Source organism: Cnephaeus nilssonii (assembly GCF_951640355.1).
Source record: "Cnephaeus nilssonii genome assembly, chromosome: 4".
Taxonomy (NCBI): Eukaryota; Metazoa; Chordata; class Mammalia; order Chiroptera; family Vespertilionidae; genus Cnephaeus; species Cnephaeus nilssonii.
The window spans coordinates 108,524,657-108,544,045 of NC_137075.1; the positions used below are offsets into that span (position 1 = coordinate 108,524,657).

General features: G+C 62.7%; 1 protein-coding gene across 1 annotated transcript in view; it reads left to right on the plus strand.

The window, feature by feature from the left end:
* The window catches only part of TDRD9 (tudor domain containing 9), a 54,474-nt gene extending 39,122 nt beyond the window's left edge, over nucleotides 1-15,352 (plus strand). The window contains exons 24-37 of the mRNA XM_079768699.1: nucleotides 1,173-1,273; nucleotides 2,254-2,427; nucleotides 4,668-4,779; nucleotides 5,368-5,580; nucleotides 5,809-5,898; nucleotides 6,520-6,780; nucleotides 7,408-7,560; nucleotides 8,973-9,043; nucleotides 10,309-10,418; nucleotides 10,802-10,898; nucleotides 11,644-11,782; nucleotides 12,308-12,426; nucleotides 13,539-13,611; nucleotides 14,881-15,352. Of these exons, the coding sequence (XP_079624825.1) occupies nucleotides 1,173-1,273; nucleotides 2,254-2,427; nucleotides 4,668-4,779; nucleotides 5,368-5,580; nucleotides 5,809-5,898; nucleotides 6,520-6,780; nucleotides 7,408-7,560; nucleotides 8,973-9,043; nucleotides 10,309-10,418; nucleotides 10,802-10,898; nucleotides 11,644-11,782; nucleotides 12,308-12,426; nucleotides 13,539-13,611; nucleotides 14,881-14,982 (1,815 nt within the window). The 3' untranslated portion in view covers nucleotides 14,983-15,352. The remainder of the gene's footprint in view (nucleotides 1-1,172; nucleotides 1,274-2,253; nucleotides 2,428-4,667; nucleotides 4,780-5,367; nucleotides 5,581-5,808; nucleotides 5,899-6,519; nucleotides 6,781-7,407; nucleotides 7,561-8,972; nucleotides 9,044-10,308; nucleotides 10,419-10,801; nucleotides 10,899-11,643; nucleotides 11,783-12,307; nucleotides 12,427-13,538; nucleotides 13,612-14,880) is intronic.
* The last annotated feature ends 4,037 nt before the right edge of the window (nucleotides 15,353-19,389 follow it).

The window sequence follows — 19,389 nt, forward strand, 5'->3', positions numbered from 1 at the left end:
TCGGTCCCGGGAGTCGGCCTGAGTCCTCCGTGGGCGTCCTGCTCGTGCGGACCTGGCCTCACAGCCCCGGGAAGCGTGTGCCGGCCAGTGTGGCCGGGCCGTTGTGGGGCGGGGGGGCCTGCTCCGTGAGTGACGGCGCATTTCGTTCACCCTCGGCTGTTCCACATGAAGCGAGCTCCTGGGTGGCCGCCCGCGCTGCGGTCTGTGCCACTCGTGCTTGAGGCCCTGCACGTGTCTGAGCTAGGAGGCGTGGCCGGAAGCAGTGTTGACCTCGGGGGTTCGGGTGACACTGACCGTCAGGCCAGCCTGTGGGGACACCTGCCGGCTGAGCCCGGGGAGCGCAGGGTGACAGCGTGGGAACGGGCCTTCTGGGCCTGGTGGTTCTGCTGCCGCCTGCACCTGACGGGCCGTGGGCACGTGCAGCCTGGTGTGCGGCGCACGCGGCTTTCCCGCTCTTCCTGGTGACACTGGCGTCGCCACTCGTCGGGAGGACGTGGGCAGAAGGGAGGATGTGGACGGAGCCGGTGCTCAGCGAGGCGGCGAGCGCCTGGGCGGGAGGTCATCCCGCAGGGGCAGTCACTGGCCGTTGGTGGGCCGGGCCTCCAGCCGCTTCCCCACAGCCCTTCCTGTGGTCCCCCACCTGGGCGCCAGGGGTGGGCGGCCTCCTGCCCCCCATGCCTGCTGGAGCCCCAGCTACCTTCCTGCTGCGCACGTCGTGAGCACCCGTGTCTCCTTGGCGCTGCCTGGGGGGCCCCTGAGTGGGATTCGTCATCCCCGCTCTTGGTGCTGTGCGTGCTGAGTCCGAGGGGCACCCTGACCTGCCTCTGGACACCCCACGGGGCAGGGCGTGCGCTCAGACCCGCGCCTCGCGTGGAGCGGGGGAGGGCCGTGGAACACGGGACCTGGTCGCAGCCAGGCAGCGGGGGGCGCCCCGGGCAGAGCCTGCAGCCGCTGGGTTGGGACCGGGCTGCAGGCTGGCTCTGGCCACGCCGAGCGACCTCAGCTCCCCGTGCGGCGTCCGGACTGTTGGAGGCGAGTTAGCCTCTGTAGCGGCCTCCCCGCTGAGCTTAGTGGCCGTTCAGTGGCGAGTGCTGAGTGCGCCGGCGTGGAGCCTGCGTCGGGGCAGCGGAGTAGCAGGACGGGAGCTCTGAGGGGCCCCCGTGTGTTTGCAGCTGAAGCACACGCCGCCCTACGGCTTCCTCTACCACAAGCAGCTGCAGTCCCTCTTCCGGCAGTGCGGCCAGGTCAAGTCCATCGTGTTCGACGGCGCCAAGTGAGTGTGGGTTCCTGTCACCACCGCAGCGATGGAGGAGCCATCAGTGGTCTCCATGGGCACAGGGCCAGGCTGGCACTGCGTGGCATGGACATGGGCCTTCGTGTGGGTGGAGGGAGAGGCACGTGGTCAGCACCTTTCAGGAGGGGGGGACAGTGAGGGGAAGTCCCAGAGGCTCCCCGCGGAGGGCTGGAGCAGGCCCCCCACTCCCCGGAGGGCCCACGGGGCTGCCTGTCCTTGGCGCACTGCCCTCCAGCACGGCGTCCCTCCTCCGTGGCAGACGTGGGGGAATGTGTTGACCTGGGCATTCGACATTCACGAGCCCATGTACTTGGAGGGACGTGTCGGGCAGGTGCCCTGCAGCCTGGCCCCCAGGTGGGCGGGGAGGGCCAGCTGCCACTCTGCTGGGCGATCACTTGGGTCTGGAGGGAGACCACCGACACCCCTCGTGCGTGTGTGGTTTCCTCTTTCTGCGGTTTGTTTTACAATAAAATAGCCCAAACCTGCCGTTCTGTTCACCAACATCTCTTGACCGAGAATTCCGTCTGCATCTTCTGTAGGCGGACCCCGATGTCAGTGAAGTGACATGTCACTGTCGTGGCCGCTTCTCGGGGAGGGGGGAGTCGCTGCTGTGACTGAGCCTCTCACCTCGAGAGACGCTGATGCACTCAGCTGCTTCCCCAGGTGCCGGGCAACTTCACTTGTACTTATTTATTTTTTTAGTCCTCACCCGAGGATATTTTTTCCATTGACTTTAGAGAGAGTGGGAGGGAGAGGGAGAGACCGAGAGAGACATCGATGGGAGAGAGACACATCGGTTGTTGCCTCCTGCAGGCCCCCGACCAGGGCTGGGAGCCTGCAACCGAGGTATGTGCCCCTGACGAATCGAACCCGGGACCCTTCGTCTGCGGGCCGACGCTCTGTCCACGGAGCCAGGCCGGCCAGGGTGGTGACGTGACTTTAATTGCCTTGCGGAGCAGAGCCTTCGTGGAGTTTTCCCGGAACCCGACCGAGAAGTTCAAGGTCCTGCCTGCGGTGTACATGGCGGTGAAGATGTCCCAGCTCAAGGTGGCCCTGGAGCTCAGCGTGCACTCGGCGGAGGAGATCGAGGGCCGGGTGCAGGGGGGCGCCGTGTCCAGGCTCCGGAGCACCAGGTACTGCAGGGAGGGCCAGGCTCTGCCCGCGCCTCCACGTGCCCCAGTTTTCGTACACGGCCCCCCACGCTGCCCGGCAGCACCGGGGACACCGGCCCCTCACTCCTGGCTGTGTGCTGGGCACATCCCTCGCCTCGGAGCCTCGGGGTTTCCATACTCCCCCGCTGCACGGAGCACGTTCCGGGCTTAAGCGTGCTGGTGCGGTTCACATGGGTGTGGAGCGACCACCACACGCGAGTCACTGACCCCGCCTCCCAGACAGCTCCAGAGAAAGCAGAAACAGTCCCCTTGTGGCGAGAACCGGGTCACTCCTAACACCTGTCCTGTCCCTGGGGGCAGTGTGGTGCTGGCACCTCGAGGGCACACGAGCCTGGGACCTAGGGTCTGAGCTGGACCTTCCTGTCCTCTGAGCACCTTCCTCCAATCCCCCCCCCCCCCGCCCCCGACTCCCACAACCACAAGTCTGAGCTTTGTTTTCTTTTATTTTTTAAAATATGTTTTTATTGATTTCAGAGAGGGAGGGAGAGGGAGAGGGAGAGTGAGAGTGAGATAGAAACATCAATGATGAGAGAAACATTGATCGGCTGCCTCCTGCACGCCCCTCATGGGGGATCAAGCCCGCACCCGGGCATGTGCCCTGACCGGGAATCGAACTGTGACCTTCTGGTTCATAGGTCGACGTTCAGTCCCTGAGCCAGGCCTGTCGGGCCTGAGAGTTTTGTGTGTGTGGTCTTTGTTTTTGTTTCAGATTTCCCTTAGGGTCACGCCTTCAAGGTCCATCCGCATTGTTTCAAGTGATAAGATTTCCTTGTGTTTTATGGCTGCGTAACATGCCACCCCCTCTGTACCCACTCACCCACCAGCGGGCACGCGTCGTCCCCGTGCCTGGCTGCTGGGAACAAGGGGCAGGGCTTGTGGCGAGTCAGTGTTTCCCTGGCCTTGGCTAAAGGCACAGAAGAGGGCCTGCCGGCTGCCCGCCGGGGGCTCAGACTGGTCTCCAGCAGCTGCCCCCGTGCAGCCCCCCAGTGCGCAGGGTCCCTCAGCCCCGCCCGCCCAGCGCTCGGCTAGGGTCACGTTGCTGCTGCCACGAGGTGACGTGGCCGCTCATGGAGGTTTGCTGGCGTGGAGCGCCTTCTCGTGCGCTGTGGGCTTTGCAGGCGTCTGTCCAGGTCCCTCCCATTCTGTAACCGGGCGTTTCCCTCTTGCTTCCAAGTCTCCTGTGGGCTAACAAACGACTCACCTTGCTTGCGCTCCCACTAAGCGCACTGCTGTGAAGCGGGCCGCAATGCTGTGTGCGGCTGCGGGGTGGCGGGGCGCATCCCCCCTGGCTAGTTTAGACTGAACCCCCCCCCCCCGGGCCCTTCTTCCTCCTCGCCGTCCATCTCCTCGGTGAGCAAAGCGCACTGCGCTCCGTTCTCAGCGGACGGTGGGCGGGCGGAGGGCATCGGAGCCCCGGCTGCTTGCCCGCACAAGACAGCCCTTCGCTGGTGAGCGGGCTTCCCTGTGCCCCCGGAGGGCGGGGCTGCCCTGGCTCTGGTGCCGCCTGTGGCCCTGGCTGCTGGGCAGCGGCCGTCGAGCACCTGAGCTTCCTTCTCTGGGACCACTGCCCTCTGTGCGGCAGCACGCGGTGGGCCTCCTCTGCTCTCCTCTCCTCCGCGGACGTGTCCCTCCACAGGAGCTCGAGCTGGTGAGGGCGGTGCGTGCTGAGCGCCATCGTGGGCGGCCGGGTCCAGGCGTGGGGTGTGGTGGGTCTGGACATCTGGGGTGACTTGGCCTCAGCTGCTCTGAGTAAGGGGGCCTGGACTGGGGAGGGTTGGACAGGACCTGCTACAGTTCTTCATCTTACGGCGAAGCGGGGCATCGGGAAGGCCAGTGTCATTCCCAGCGAAGCTGCGTGTCACTCGGCAGCGTGCGGGCGCTCTTCCGCTTGGAGGGCGAGGCCCTCCTGGTCTCCCGGGACCTGCCCGCTGGCCGCCTGCCGAGTTCGGGAGGCCCAGGCCACTCACCTCCGAACCCCGGGGACACGCAGCCCTGGCGCTCACTGTGAGCCCCGGGCCGTGGGCTGTGTCCCTGGCGGGCGTGTGGCCGTTCAGGAAGCAGCACTCGAGCTGAGGGGACCAAGCCCGTCTCGGCGGGTGTTTGCCGAGCACGTTCTTGTCCCGCAGAGGCGGTGACGTCCCACGCGCATGCCTTTTCCCTGTCACGCTGTACTGTGACTCCTTTTTCAAAACCACGTGCAGGGTGAACGTGGACTTCCAAAAGCAGACGGTGGACCCCGTCCAGGTGTCATTCAACACGACGGGCAGGTCCCGGCTGGTGCCAGACCTCTTCCTCACGGTCGACGTCACGGAGGTAGGCCCGCGAGCTTTCGCGCCTGCGTCAGCGTTGCCACGAGTGTGCACGCATGGTCCTCACACACCTCAGTCCCCTAGGGAGGGGGCGTCAGCCGAAATGTGGCCAGCACACAGGGTGAAACACCAGTGTTCATTCTCCACTCAAAGTGGAATTTTAAATGTTAGTTATGTTTAAACACTAAAAGCCCGTTTTAGCCACAAGATACACGTAAAAACGTTAATTGGATAAGAGTACATGCCTGTATATTTATGTCCGTTTATGGCAGCACAGTTAGCCTCGGCACGGTTATCCTGAGGGCCGGTGAGCTAAAGTGTCGGTTGGAGTGCAGGCGCGCCTCCTGGTGCGTGGCAGCCACGCCGCTGGGCAGCCGCGGGACACCTGGCTCCAGGGCAGCGGCGGCCGCAGGGGGAGGGCCGCCCGCCGGGCCTCCTGCTCCTGCTGTGGGGGTGGGAGGCGCCGGGCCTCACCGTGGCTGCCGGAAGCCCTTTCCTGGGCGCTGCTAGGAGCCGCGGCCCCCTGCCGGGCGTGTGGCCGGAGCTGGAGCCCCGCAGGGGCCTGAGGCCTCACGGCGCCCTCCTCCTGCAGGTGGTGGAGGTGGGGCACTTCTGGGGGTACAGGATCGACGAGAAGAACGCCGCGACTCTGAAGAAGCTGATGGCGGAGATAAAGCGCCTGAAGCTGGCGCCCTTGGCCGTCCACCCGCACCCGGACCTGGTCTGCCTGGCGCCTTTTGCCGACGCGGAGGAGCGGAGCTACTTCAGGGCGCAGATCCTGTACGTGTCGGGGAATTCTGCCGAGGTGCGTCAGCTGCCGCTCACTCGGGGGGTCCCCGGGCAGTTCAGGCAGAGTCCTCACCGGAGTGGAAATGCAATAGGAAGTCATAAGCGTCAGATGAGGGGTCCGACAGGAGAGAGCTCTCCCCCAGGGACGTGTGGAGCAGAGGGGAGGCTGCACGGCCCTGGCCCACAGTGGACACGGGAGGGACGCCGCGCTGGCCTCGCGCTGACGGCGCCCTTTACCCTGCAGGTGTTTTTCGTGGACTACGGCAACAAGTGCCACGTGGACCTGGACCTGTTAATGGAGATTCCCAGCCAGCTTCTCGAACTTCCGTTCCAGGTGGGCGGGCTCCGTGCCGTGGGGCCGGGAGGCGGCCGAGCTGGAGCGGGAGGGGCTTGTTCTGTCACACCAGCCGGATCGAGCCTCTGCTTTTTCCTGCAAGTGGATCGCTGTGGGCGTTTTTGCCAGTATTGTTTGGGAGTGAGTTAAAATACATGGATGGTTTCATACTTGCTACAAGGTTTCTGGTCATATTGAAACCAGGGAGACTTCCGGTGGCCGGAGACAGATGGACCGGCTGTCTGTCAGGATGAGGCAGGCCTCCTGCACCTGCATTGCTGCTGAGGAGCGAACCAGGCCTCTCCCCTGGAGCCTCACTCAGCTCGGTGCTTTTTTATTGGTTACGGAGCGGAAGGGAGAGGGAGAGAGAGGTAGACACATCCATGTGAGAGAGAATCATCGATCGGCTGCCTCCGGCACGCCCCCCACTGGGGACCAGCCGGAAATCTGGGCCGATGCCCTGACCCGGAACAGAGCTAGTGACTTCCTGGTTTATGGGACCAGCTCAACCACTGAGCCACACGGGCCGGGCTAGAGTGGGTTTACGAGAGCGCCGTGAATCACAGGGCAGACCCTTGGGGTGGCTGGCTCAGACCTGGCCAGCCCTGCCCTCGCCCGCAGGCGCTGGAGTTCAAGGTCTGCAGGCTGCGCCCGTCGGCGAGGTCCCTGGTGTGCGGCGAGCACTGGAGCGGAGAGGCCAGCCGGCGCTTCGCCGCCCTGGTCAGCGGCCGCGCGCTGCTCGTCAAGGTCTTCTCCGTGGTGCACAGCGTCCTGCACGTGGACCTGTACCTGTCGTCGGGGCTGCAGGACTTCGTCAACGTCAGGGATGTGCTCATCGAGGAGGGCCACGCCGAGCTGGCCGAGGAGTGCTATGAGTCCCGGGTGCGCCCGGGCCCTGGGGCGGGGCCGCGGGAGGGGGCGGGGCGCGGGTGTGAGTCCTGTTAGGACCTGAGCTGCCCTCTTGGGTCTGCTAGGTTTCTCAGACTGTGGTGGCTGCTGGTGGTGGTTGGTTTCCCATCATTCAGGCATTTAAAATGTCACAACCCTTTGCAGCGGCTTCTCTGGGTCTGCGGGTGGAGAGGGCGCTTCCGAGGCTGCTGTTGCAGGCGGGGGTTCATCCTGTCATCCTGCGGAGAGGCGGGGGGGCGGGGCTGTGAGCCAGAGCTGCCCCTTGTGGGTCCCATCTGGGACACACGGTCCTGGTGACATCCCCGGCCACCAGCACCGCGTGTGCAGAAAGCGCTCTGCCAGCTTCTCGCTCGCCACACCCCTCGCTCCCCAGCGCCGGTGGCGGAAAGGCTGTGAAGGTGTGGGCCGAGCCCTCGGGAAGCCCGGCCCGCTGCTCGTGTCTGGTTGACAGTGTCTTTGGTAGAGTCACCTCCGGACACCTCAGTCCCCGGAGGTCAGCTGGGAAGGTCACGCCTAAGAAACACTTGGGTTAGTTTGGAATCAAGGGCTTTTCATACAGACTTTCCTTGTAGTAAAACGAGCTTTTCTCATTTTGTTCAGCAAAGCCACGAAGCTCTCAAGGGTCTCTTTTCCAAATCAGAACACGTGACTGACATGTGTGTGCCGTCCCCTGTGAAGGACAGTGAGAAGCACCTGATCCGGGTCTTGCTGGACAGCTTTTCCTCCAACAAGCTGGGGCCCCCAAACCACAAGGTACCTCCCAACCTCACTCGCGCTGCCAACCCCAGGTGGGCGCGGGCACGACCATTCTCCTGGCTCCCCGGCCTCTTCCTCCGGGGAGCCTGTTACCAAGAGAAACCTGGGGTTTGCTGTAGGGAACGCTTGGACTTGTCTTTCTCAAACACAGTAAATAAGCAATGTGTGTTACTTATTTACTAGAGGCCCAGTGCACAAATTCATGCACTGGTGGGGTCCGGCCGTCCCGTCCCCATTCGAGGCGGATTGGGGCCAGGCCTGTCGGGAGGAGACAGTGGGAGGTTGGCCGGCCGGGACCTCCCTGATCGGGGCCTGATCAGGGCTGGGCAGTGGGTCCCACCCCTGATCAAAGTGGGAGGGCCAATTGGGGGTGGAGCTGGTGGGGGCAGGGGCTCTGGGCCGATCTGGGTGGGGCTGGCTGGGGGCAGGGGCCACAGGAGGTTGGCTGGCTGGCCCCACGCCCCAATCGGGCCAGTTCGCTGGCTGCAGTGGGCGTCATAGCGACCAGCCGTTGTGGTCATTACGGCGTTCTGGTCGCTGGCTTTTTACGTAGGTAGGTTTTTGTTAATCTTCATCTGAGGGTATTTGTTCCATTGCTTTTCAGAGAGAGTGGGAGGGAGGGAGGGAGATGGAGAGAGAGTAACATTGATGTGAAAAAGACACACTGGTGGTCTCCCACTCACACACAGACTGGGGGTGGGGAGCGAACCACAACCCACGCTCGTACCCTTGACTGGGAATCGAACCCAAGACCCTTCGCTGTGCGGGCTGACACTCTCAGCCACTGAGCCACACCCGCAGGGCTAGTCCCTTTTCAGACCAGCCTTTCCGAAGGGGAGCGGGCTTGTTATCGGGGAGGAAACGGCGCACGCCGGGCTCCTGTGGCCTGCCTGTGGGGAGAGGGCACCGGCTGTGGCGTCCCCCCCTGTCCCGCCAGGGCTCCGCCTCTCCGTGCTGCCTGCACCGCCCTGCGCTGGGCGCTGCGGGAGAGGACGCCCTCCCCCCCCCCCCCCCCCCCCCCCGGGCTGGAGTGCTCGCGTGGCCTTGGGCAGAGGCTCTGCAGTGTGCGCGGCGAGGGAGGAGCGGTTTCATCTGGGATCCTGCCGGGACTGTTCCCGCCGATCTCGAGGACGTGGCTGCTTTAAAAGCTTTCTGTTGCTCTCAGAGAGGACAGGAGGGGGAGACAGAACATCAAGGTGAGGGAGAACCACTGATGGGTTGCCCCGCAGCCCGGGCCTGAGCCCTCACCGGGAATGGAACGTGACCTCCAGGTTCACAGGCCGATGCTCAGCCACGGAGCCACGCCGGCAGGCACATCTTCTTTTTAAAAATAGAGCTGACTTTTGGGTTTCAAATGCACGTGAAGGCGGGTATCTTGCTTCCTCGTAACATGTGTGTTGTGTGCACAGGCAGTACTTCACGGGCCTTTTAACCCCTATGAGCTGAAGTGCCACAGTTTGACCAGAATATCCAAGTTCAGGTACGGTTCGCTCGTTCCCGTGGCCGTTCACTCTTGCTCCCACGTGTACAGAGCTCGTTGGAAATGGCTCCCTGTACCCTAACGTGTGAGCGCCTATTACCTTTTCTAACTGTCCCAGCCTTTCCCTCCCTCCCTCTCTCTCCCTCCCCCTCCCTCCCCCTTCCTCCCCCTCCCTCCCTCCCTCCCTCCCTCCCTCCCTCCCTCCCTCCCTCCCTCCCTCCCTCCCTCTGATCTGAAAGCCATTCTGTGTAAGATGTTTTTGAGTATTTTCCATCAAAGACTTTGTTTTTTCTGTCCTTATTATCGTTGTTATTCAGCAAACCTGGGACTGCCCCCAGGTTCTGAGAACTGCACAGTTTTGGGGGGGTCAGTAGTGAACAGTGCAGTCAGTGACCTCCCAAAAATTACGGGTCCAGTGTGGGGTACGCAGGAGAAAGTGGTCATTACGTGGCAGGTGAAGAGGGTCTGGGGGCCACAGCATTAAGGAGGCATCGGGAGGGCCCCCACACAGGGAGGTTTTCCCGAGACCTTGAGGCCTCAAGGGTGCAGGCGGCCATGGTGTGTGGTGGGCGAGGGGGGCCAGGCGGGACGGTCCAGCGCAGGGGTGAGCCTCCCTGGAGAGAGTGCACTCAGTGGAGGGGGAGTCGGGGGGGGAGCAGAGGGGCTGCAGAGCTGGTGCGAGGTGCCTTTCCTGCGGGCACTGGCTGCCAGGGAAGCCTGGCTCCTCAGCCCGGGACCAGCAGCACAGGGTCCGGGGTCGGGTTAGAGGTGAGAGCTCCGCCCAGGCCGCTGGCTGAGCACCTTGGGCCCCACAGCGGCCGGGGACCTGCGGCGGGCGCTCCGGGGTGCGCTGCGTTTCGGGCCGAAGGTCCCGGGAGGGAGCACGCAGGCCAGCCGCTGTCCCCCGTGGGGCCAGGCCCAGAGCCCACCGCTCTCTGCTCTCCGCTCTCCCGGGCGTGTGGGGTGGCGTCCGCAGGGTGACGTGGGAGGGACGCTAACCGGGAGTTTCCTCTGCACGTCCCTCCCTGGGTGGCCTGCCTGGGGCGGAGGAAAGACGGAGTCGGGGGGGGGAGTGGAGATTGGGGCGCTGTCAGCACATGGGTGATGCTTGAAGCCAGGGAGTGGGTGCGATCCCTGAGGTGGGGGTGGGAGGGAGAGGGGCAGTGGTGCAGGGGAGGGGGGCTCCCTGCCTCTGCGCCGGGGACCCGTCCGGGTGGGCATCCACACGCCCAGGCGGGACCCACAGCGCCTGTGCCCTCCTCCAGGCGCGTTTGGATCGAGAAGGAGAGCATCAACTCGGTGGCCATCAGCGACGCCCCCGAGGACCTGCACCAGCGGGTGCTGGTGGCGGCCTCGCTTTCCGTCAACGCGACGGGTGAGTGCGGCTGGCCCTCCGGCTCCTCTCCCCTCCGCAGGCCCCGTCCTGGGGCTAGTGCCGCGTGTGGTCTGGGCTGCTCCGGAGGCCGGTCTGAGAGGGGAGCCGCGGCCTCTCCTGCCCCAGAGCAGCTGCCCCCTCACGCTTCACGGCCTGCGCTGCAGAGGGGAGCCGTCCAAGTCGCGGCCCTGCAGGCCCACCGCCTGGCGAGGAGGACGGGGAGAAGGCCCGAGCAGAGGTCCCGCCACGGCTGCGGCTGAGCCTGGGACCAGGCGTCTGTGTGCAGGGTGTGGGGCCGGCCCCGGGGCCGTGGCTGCGGGTGTGACTGCGGGGCCAGGGCAGCAGCGGGGCTTCTGCACAGGGTCCCGCACGCCTGTCCACAGGGTCCACCATGCTGCTGAGGGAGACGTCCCTGCTGCCGCACATCCCCGGGCTGCCCGCCCTGCTCAGCATGCTGTTCGCCCCGGTGATGGAGCTCAGGTACCGCAGGCCTCGGTGAGAACCAACCGGGTCGGGAGAAGGTGGTTGCCGCAGACGGGCCGCCACGCACCTGCTGCCGGCGGGCGCCCTGTCCTTGTGGGCACCGTGTGCCGGCGGGCGCCCTGTCCTTGTGGGCACCGTGTGCCGGCGGGCGCCCTGTCCTTGTGGGCACCGTGTGCCGGCGGGCGCCCTGTCCTTGTGGGCACCGTGTGCCGGCGGGCGCCCTGTGCTGGCGGGCCGGGAGCCTCGGAGACCATGGGTGTCCTGTGCCTGGACTTGGCTGAGGGCGGCTGGGGCTCAGGCAGGTCCACGCGGCCTCCCCAGGAGTGCGAGTGCAACGGGCAGAGGAGACGGGTGGAGCCGGCACGTGGCTCTGACGCTGTGATGGCTGCGCTGGGTTCGTGGCTTGACGTCTAGCAGCCAGTTGTCAGCAGGAGCCCAGGCAGTGCCACTCGGGCGCCCCTTCTCCGCAGCCTCGCCGAGGAGGCGCGTGGGGGGCCGCGGGGGCGGCGGGCAGCGGCAGTGGCAGACACAGGCGCCTCACCTGCCGAAGGGGAGAAGTGGGGCGCTAGGCGGTGGTCGGCTACCGTGTCGTTGATGACTGTGCACTCCCCCGCTTGTGGCGTGGACACGCAAGAGAGCCGGCACCAGACGCGCGTGGTGCGCCTGGGCTGGCAGGACCCGTGATCTCGGGGTCAGCGCCGTCCTCGCGGACGCAGCGCCAACCCCGCGCCTCGCCGCTTAGGGTGGACCCGGACGGGAAGAGCTACACCGGAGCCCTCTGCGGCCTGGGGTGGAGCCCAGCCAGCGGGGCGCCCATCCTGCCCGAGCACGACATGGAGCTGGCCTTCGACGTGCGGTTCAGCGTGGAGGACGTGGTCGAGGTGAGGCTGCCTCCTGGCGTGTCCCGCCGGGCAGTGGTCTGCGCTCCTGTTCTGCTCGGACGCCCGGCAGTGCGCAGCGGGGCTCGCTCAGGGCTGTGGGGACGGGAGGGACAGCTCTCCTGAGGAGGTGGAGGCAGCCAGGCCCCGCGCACGCCGTAGCGTTCCATGCTCATGACCTGCTAGCCTCCCGCCGGGGCTCCCGCACAGCCGCTCCACACAGTTCCCCGCAGACGTCACACGCGGAGCAGGAGGAGGGTCTGCGACCCAGGAGCAGAGCGTGTGCTCACAGCCCCGGGGGCTCCAGGCTCAGGGAGTGCCTTGTGCTCAGTGGAACCTTCCTTGCTGATTTTCGCTAGTTTCTTAAGTGACGGCAGTGGCAGCGGAAGTGACTTGTGTCTGAATTTGCTGGGAGACGGGGGCGGGGGGGGGGGGGGGGTCATGGCTCTGGGCAGGGCCGTGCTGAGCGGGAGCTGCAGTGAGTCAGCTGCCCCAGGGCCACCGAGTGCCCCGCCTCTTTCTCTGCAGATCAACATCCTCAGGGCCGCCATCAACAAGCTGGTGTGCGACGGGCCCAACGGGGCCAGGCACCTGGGCCCAGAGAGGGTCTCGCAGCTGCAGGACAGCGTCCGCCAGAAGCTCCTGGGGTGAGTGGTGCGCTCGCCTCCGCAGCCTCCAGCCCTCTGCGCCCTCCCAGGAGTTTGGGGCGGGATAGGCTGGTCGGGCGGTGACTGACGCTCCAGGGCTGAGGCGGCATCTAGAGGTCCCGGCTCGCCACCAGCTCACCGGGGAGCAGCCGCCTGACTGTGTCATAGGCCCCGGGCAGGAGCTGGGGGGCACCCTCATGTAGGGTGATCTGAGGAAAATGGAACCGAGGGACCCTTTCCAAGTGCAGTGGCTGTGGGTTTCTTAGGGGCAGGGCCTGCAGGCTGAGCTCGGCCTGTGAGCCTCCCCCAGGAAGGAGATCAGGGACAAACATCCTGAACCCCGTCTCCCCACTGCCTGGACCCCACTGCCAAACCCAGCCAGACCGGGGCTGGTGGCAGGTCCCTCCGCCCGAGACAGCGCCCTGAGCTGGGTGAGCAGGAGGCGTGTGTCCCGCGTTGGGTGGGAGTCCTAGTTGTGGGCCTGTGACAGGGGCGAGCAGAGCTGGGAGCAGCTGGGAGAGAGGCTGGTGTGGTTCTCTCTCCTCCCTGCTCCTCACGAAAATACTCACACGTCGCAGGTAAGGCAGCCTGTGAGGCCGAAACCAGTTTGGCTCAGTGGATAGAGCGTCGGCCTGCGGACTCAAGGGTCCCAGGTTCGATTCCGGTCAAGGGCATGTACCTTGGTTGCGGGCACATCCCCAGTAGGAGGTGTGCAAGAGGCAGCTGATTGATGTTTCTCTCTCACAGATGTTTCTAGCTCTCTATCCCTGTCCCTTCCTCTCTGTAAAAAATCAATAAAATATATTTTTTTTTAAAAAAAGGGAGCCTGTGAGGTGCGCAGGGCCGTCTGCGCAGAGAACCGCCCTGGCCGGCGCCCCTCAGAGTCGTGCTGTGGGGCGTCCCCGCTGGTCGCCGTGCTCGGGCAGAGGCGTGGGGGCGGGGCCTGCAGGCCTGGCTCCGGCCGCCTGCACGGTGGGGTGCGTGGGCGCATGGGGCCTGCGGCGCCCTGAGCCTGCTCTGCGTGCGTGGTCTCAGCGATTCCGCGGGAAGGTGTGGGGTGGACTCTTCAGGAAAAGCGCAGTGGATGACTGATTCTCTTTTGCAACTTCTAGTTTGTTCTGTCAGCTGAAGCCGAGAGCGAGAACGGCCCCTAAGTGGCCTGAGAAGCCGTACGAGTGGAACCAGGTGAGTGGCGGCGGCCCGAGAGCAGGCGGCTAGCTATGGAGGCCGCGCAGACCCCCGTTTCTGGACCAGACACTCGGCCTGGTCCTGCCCTGGGGCTGTGGGTGGAGCAGGAAGCCTGAGTGTCGGGGCGTTGTCACAGCCACCTCCCGGGGCGGGCCAACCAGCAGCCGTTCACTCACCGTCTCAGAGGCCGGAGGCTGGGAAGGAGCTGGCGCGAGCAGACCCTGTTCCCGCCCGTGCACAGCCACCCTCGAGCTGTGTGGTGGGGAGCTCTGGGGTCCCACCCGCACCCCTTCGTCCAACCCTGGTCACCTCCTGGCCTCATCGCATTGGGTCTGAGCCTCGGCAGGGAACCTGGGCCCAGCTCAGCCCTTAGCATCATGGTCTGGGCGGGGCGGGGCCCTCCCCCGGGAGGGTGGAGAACGGGGTGCGATGTGGGGTCGAGGAAAAGGGCCCAGGAGGGGTCTACGCTTTAACTCAGAGCTGGCTGTCCTGGTGAAGGCCGCTGACGAGGCCCCCCCCCTCAGCCAGTCCGTGCGGAGGCCCTCCCCGCGGCCACGTGCCCTCGCTCCGTGTGCCCTTGACCGGCTTCGTCGTCAGAGCCTCAGGGCCGTCCCGAGCCTGTTCTGCGGGGACGGGCCGGGCGGGGAAGGGCTGTGGGGGGACGGGCCGTGGGGGGACGGGCCGTGGGGGGACGGGCCGTGGGGGGACGGGCCGTGGGGGGACGGGCTGTGGGGGGACGGGCCGTGGGGGGAAGGGCCGGGCGGGGAAGGGCTGTGCGGGGACGGTCTGTGCGGGGCCCAGCGGCCCCCGCCGTTTCCCGGGAGTGAAGCTCAGAGCAGAACTTCATTGTGAGGTTGATCAGCGCTTTAGGAAACGTGCTGCTTTGTACGCTTATAGTGAAGTCACGTCACGTCACGTCACGCCCACACAGGAGCGTGGGGGGAGCCCGAGGGAGGACTCCGTGCCGTTCGGGTGGGTTGAAGGCAGGTGACTCAGCGGGGCTGTGCTTGGAGAGGTGACCTGGAAACACTGCTTGGAAACGCCTTTCCGCTGCCTCCACGCCTGTGCGTGTGCGTGCGTGTGTGTGCGTGTGCCTGTGCGTGTGCCTGTGCGTGTGCATGAGCCTGTGCGTGTGTGTGTGCATGTGCCTGTGCGTGTGCCTGTGCGTGTGCCTGTGCCTGTGCCTGTGCGTGTGCGTGCTTTCCTCCTTCACTTGGCTTTCCTCTGTGCCCAGTGCCACGCCTGACGTGTGCTTTTGTGCCGCAGGTGGACCCGAAGCTGGTCATGGAGCAGGCGGAGCGGGAGGGCGGCCGGGGCAAGAGCCCCTTCCTGTACCAGCTGCACCGGCTGATCGTGCTCAGCTCCTAGCGCGGCGGGCGCCCGGGGCCGGCGGCCGCCTCTGCCGGTGTCTGAGCTCGGCCCGCGCCTTTCCCGCCGTGGCGGGCCGGACAGCAGTCTCCGCCTGCGGGAGGGCAGGACCCGCCTGTCTTTCCTGGAAACAGAAGCTGCGAGGCGGGGGCTCTGGAAGCCTCGTCTGTCCCGGAGGGAGCTCAGCAGCCGTGCTCGCGTGTCTGGCCCCCCCCCCCCCCCGCCGACTCCCTGCCCCGCCTCCACGTGCCGCAGCTGCGGCCCCACACCCTGTGGCTCCAGTTCTTGTCCGTGAGGGAGAATGTCTGATGTCAGTAAAAGGAACTAGAGTTTTGTGTAATTTAGGTTTTCATTTCAGTTACAATTCTTAGCTCCCATTTGGAAATCAGAGATTACCTGGCAACTGCATCTGTTAGGACAATAAAAGCATTAGACTCAGTCTCTGTTTCTGACATTTTTAAATCAGGAGACTGAAATGTATTTTATCCTAAAAAAATTCAAAGTTATAAAAGCGGTAAAAGAATATAGGCTTATTTTTTAAAATGTTTTTATTATTTCAGAGAGTGTAAGGGAGAGGAGGAGAGAGAAACATCAATGATGAGAAACATGGATCGGCCACCTCCTGCCACGCCCACACCGGGGATGGAGCCGGCCACCCGGGCCTGTGCCCTGACAGAACCCACTGCTGGGCAAGAGCCAGCTGAGCCCTCGTGGCCACGGGTGCAGGGCTGTTCTTAGAGCTGCCTTTTAAAAAGAGGCCTCGCCGCCAGCGTGGCTCAGTGGTGAGGGTGGACCTAGGAAGGAGGTCAGGGCACGTGCCCTGAGGGCTGGGGATCGAACCTACAACCCAGAATCGAAACCGTGATCCTTCAATTCACAGGCCAGCGCTCTAACCACTGAGCACACCGGCCAGGGCACAAGGAGGAGCCTTAAACGGGTTGCCTTTGGAGACCTGGGGTTAGAAACTGCCTGTCAGCCTCACGTACTGTCTTCTTGCTTCAGTCGCCATTCAGAGTGAGCTGCTCATACTTGGGTTTCAGCTACCAGTTCCAGGGCAGGGGGCGCTGTTTCCTCATGAATTGGGGCGTCAGGACGGGGGCACTGCCACCTGCCACCTCGGCCCCGCAGGGCCGCTCGCTGCAGGCCTGGGAGCTCCCCCGCGAGCTGGCAAACCGTTGACAGTGGGGACACCTCGTACGGGAAACAAGGTCGGCCGTCGAGGAGGAGTTTCAGCCGAGCAGGACTTGCACGGTGGCCGAGCATTTTCATCAGCCACTGGGAGCATCGTCCGGCGCGGTGCGACCGGCTGGCTGGGTTTGTTCCAGAGGAACGTGGTCTGACATAAACCAGAGGACGGCGCTCTCCCTGCCCTCCCTGTCCACGTGGCTCTGCCCCGGACCGAGGCTCGTCCCTTCGCGTTGTTTTAGGTGGAATTCACGTGCAGGTCTGAGGCCTGGTTCGGCGGATGCCGGTGACCCCACACCGTGCAGCCGTCTCGGGGTGACCCGTCACCACAGCAGTTCCGCCCACGCGCCCACGTCACTGGCCTCGCCTGCTTGGCGTCCGCGTTCGTGGACTGGAGTCTGCAGCTCGCTCTCCTTCCTGGGTTGTGAGCCTCATTGCTCTCCGGCTGATGGGCCCTTGTGAGCAAAGCTGCTGGGAGCAGCCTCCTGGGCGGACGGCGACGCCCGAGGTGGGCTTTCTGGTCACCAGCCGGTGCATTCACTTAACACAGAGGCCCCGGAATGCGTGCACCCCGCCAGCTGGAGCCCTGCCCGCCTTCCCGCGCTGCCCCCCGACGCTGGACCGGCCTCCTGCCTCCAGGGGTGCCACGCCAGGCCTCGCAGCAGAGGGCCCTGAGGACGCGCAGGGAGGGCTCCTGCTCCCGTTCTTTCTGCCGGAACCCCCCAGGGTGGAGCTGCGGGAGTTCGCTGTTCCTTCAGGAGACGGGTCCTCGGCCAGACCTGTTCGTGAACACGCTTTCCTGGTCTGTCTGTCCGACTCGTTTTACTGAGTTGAAAACACAGCGTTTTCCATCGTAACCGTTGGCAGGTGTTCCGACGTGGTTCCCGACGTGGTTCCCGACATTGCTGAGAGTCTCCAGGACACGCAGTGCGCTGCCTGAAACTCCCCATAAAGAGGGCCCCCCACCTCCCCGCCCTGCTCCCACCCCAAACTAATACAGACCCCCCCGGCAAACTAATACACCCCCCACAGCAAACTAATACAGACCCCCCCAACTAATACAGATCCCCCAAACTAATACGGACCCCCCAAACTAATACAGACCCCCCAGCAAACTAATACACACACCCCCGGCAAACTAATACAGACGCCCCAGAAAACTAATACAGACCCCCTAGCAAACTAATACAGATCCCCCAGCAAACTAATACAGACCCCCCAGCCAACTAATACAGACCCCCCAGCCAACTAATACAGACCCCCCAAACTAATACCCCCCATCCAACTAATACAGACCCCCCAGAAAACTAATACAGACCCCCTATTAACGAAAAAAAAAACCATTGAAACCTGTAAAGACTTTTTGTGAATTTATTTGAGCCAAACTGTCGACATATGCCGGGAAGCAGAACCTCAATGAATTGAGATAATGCTCCGAAGAATGGCGGGTTACACCTGTGTTTATACATTGCCATCAAAGGAGGGACGGAGGGGAGTTACATGAGATTCATTGCTGATGGATTAGGGAGGTGGGATAAAGCAAAGCGGGGAGACCTCTGGGATAGGGTGAAAGTGAAATGATGAACAGGTGCTTCTCTTACAGAGATGGATACAGGATGCTTTAACATAATTAACAGTTGACAATTAACTTGATAACAACCACAATGAGGGAATGTCCTGGTGCCCTGAGGGGTCCGGGGTAAAAAGGAAGTTACAAGTTCCCCAGAAGTCTCACAGGTATGTTACCTTAGAGGTAAAAAGGCAAATGGCTCAGTAAAGATCTAAGTTGATCTTTGTAGGGAAAATACTTGTCCTAGGACATGACTACCCACCATAACCTGTTTGTAGTTAAATATTTAATTTTCAGACCAGCTTTTGTGGTGACTTTAGGCCTCTGAGTTTGCAAGACTGTCACGCAGGCCTCCCCTGAGCTTGTCAGGTTAGCATGTGGCTCCTTTCGTCCACACCCCCAAACTAATACAGACCCCCCAGCAAACTAATACAGACTCCCTCCCAGCAAACTAATACAGACCCCACAAACTAATACAGACATCCCCAGCAAACTAATACAGACCCCCCAGGAAACTAATACAGACATCCCCAGCAAACTAATACAGACCCCCCAGGAAACTAATACAGACCCCCCAGCAAACTAATACAGACCCCCTCCCAGCAAACTAATACAACCCCACAAACTAATACAGACCCCCCAGCAAACTAATACAGACCCCACAAACTAATACAGACATCCCCAGCAAACTAATACAGACCCCCCCAGGAAACTAATACAGAGCCCCCAGCAAACTAATACAGACCCCTCCCCCAAACTAATACAGACCCCCCAGCAAACTAATACAGACCCCACAAACTAATACAGACATCCCCAGCAAACTAATACAGACCCCACAAACTAATACAGACATCCCCAGCAAACTAATACAGACCTCCCCAGGAAACTAATACAGAGCCCCCAGCAAACTAATACAGACCCCTTCCCAGCAAACTAATACAGACCCCACAAACTAATACAGACCCCCCCAGGAAACTAATACAGAGCCCCCAGCAAACTAATACAGACCTCTCCGCCAAACTAATACAGACCCCCCAAACTAATACAGACCCCCCAGCAAACTAATACAGACCCCACAAACTAATACAGACATCCCCAGCAAACTAATACAGACCCCCCCCAGGAAACTAATACAGAGCCCCCAGCAAACTAATACAGACCCCCCCCCCGGAAACTAATACAGACCCCCAAACTAATACAGACGCCCAGCAAACTAATACAGACCCCCAGCAAACTAATACAGACACCCCAGCCAACTAATTCAGACCCCCAGCCAACTAATACACATCCCCCAGGAAACTAATACAGACCCCCCAGAAAACTCATACAGACCCCCTGTTAACGTAAAAAAACCATTGAAACCTGTAAAGAATTTTTGTGAGTTTATTTTAGCCAAACTGTCGACATATGCCGGGAAGCAGAACCTCAACGAATTGAGATAATGCTCGGGAGAATGGCGGGTTACATCTGTGTTTATACATTGCCATCAAAGGAAAGGGACGGAGGGGAGTTACATGAAATTCATTGGTGATGGATTAGGGAGGTGGGACAAAGCAAAGCGGGGAGACCTCTGGGATAGGGTGAAAGTGAAATGATGGACAGGTGCTTCTCTTACAGAGATGGATACAGGATACTTTAACGTAAGTAACAGC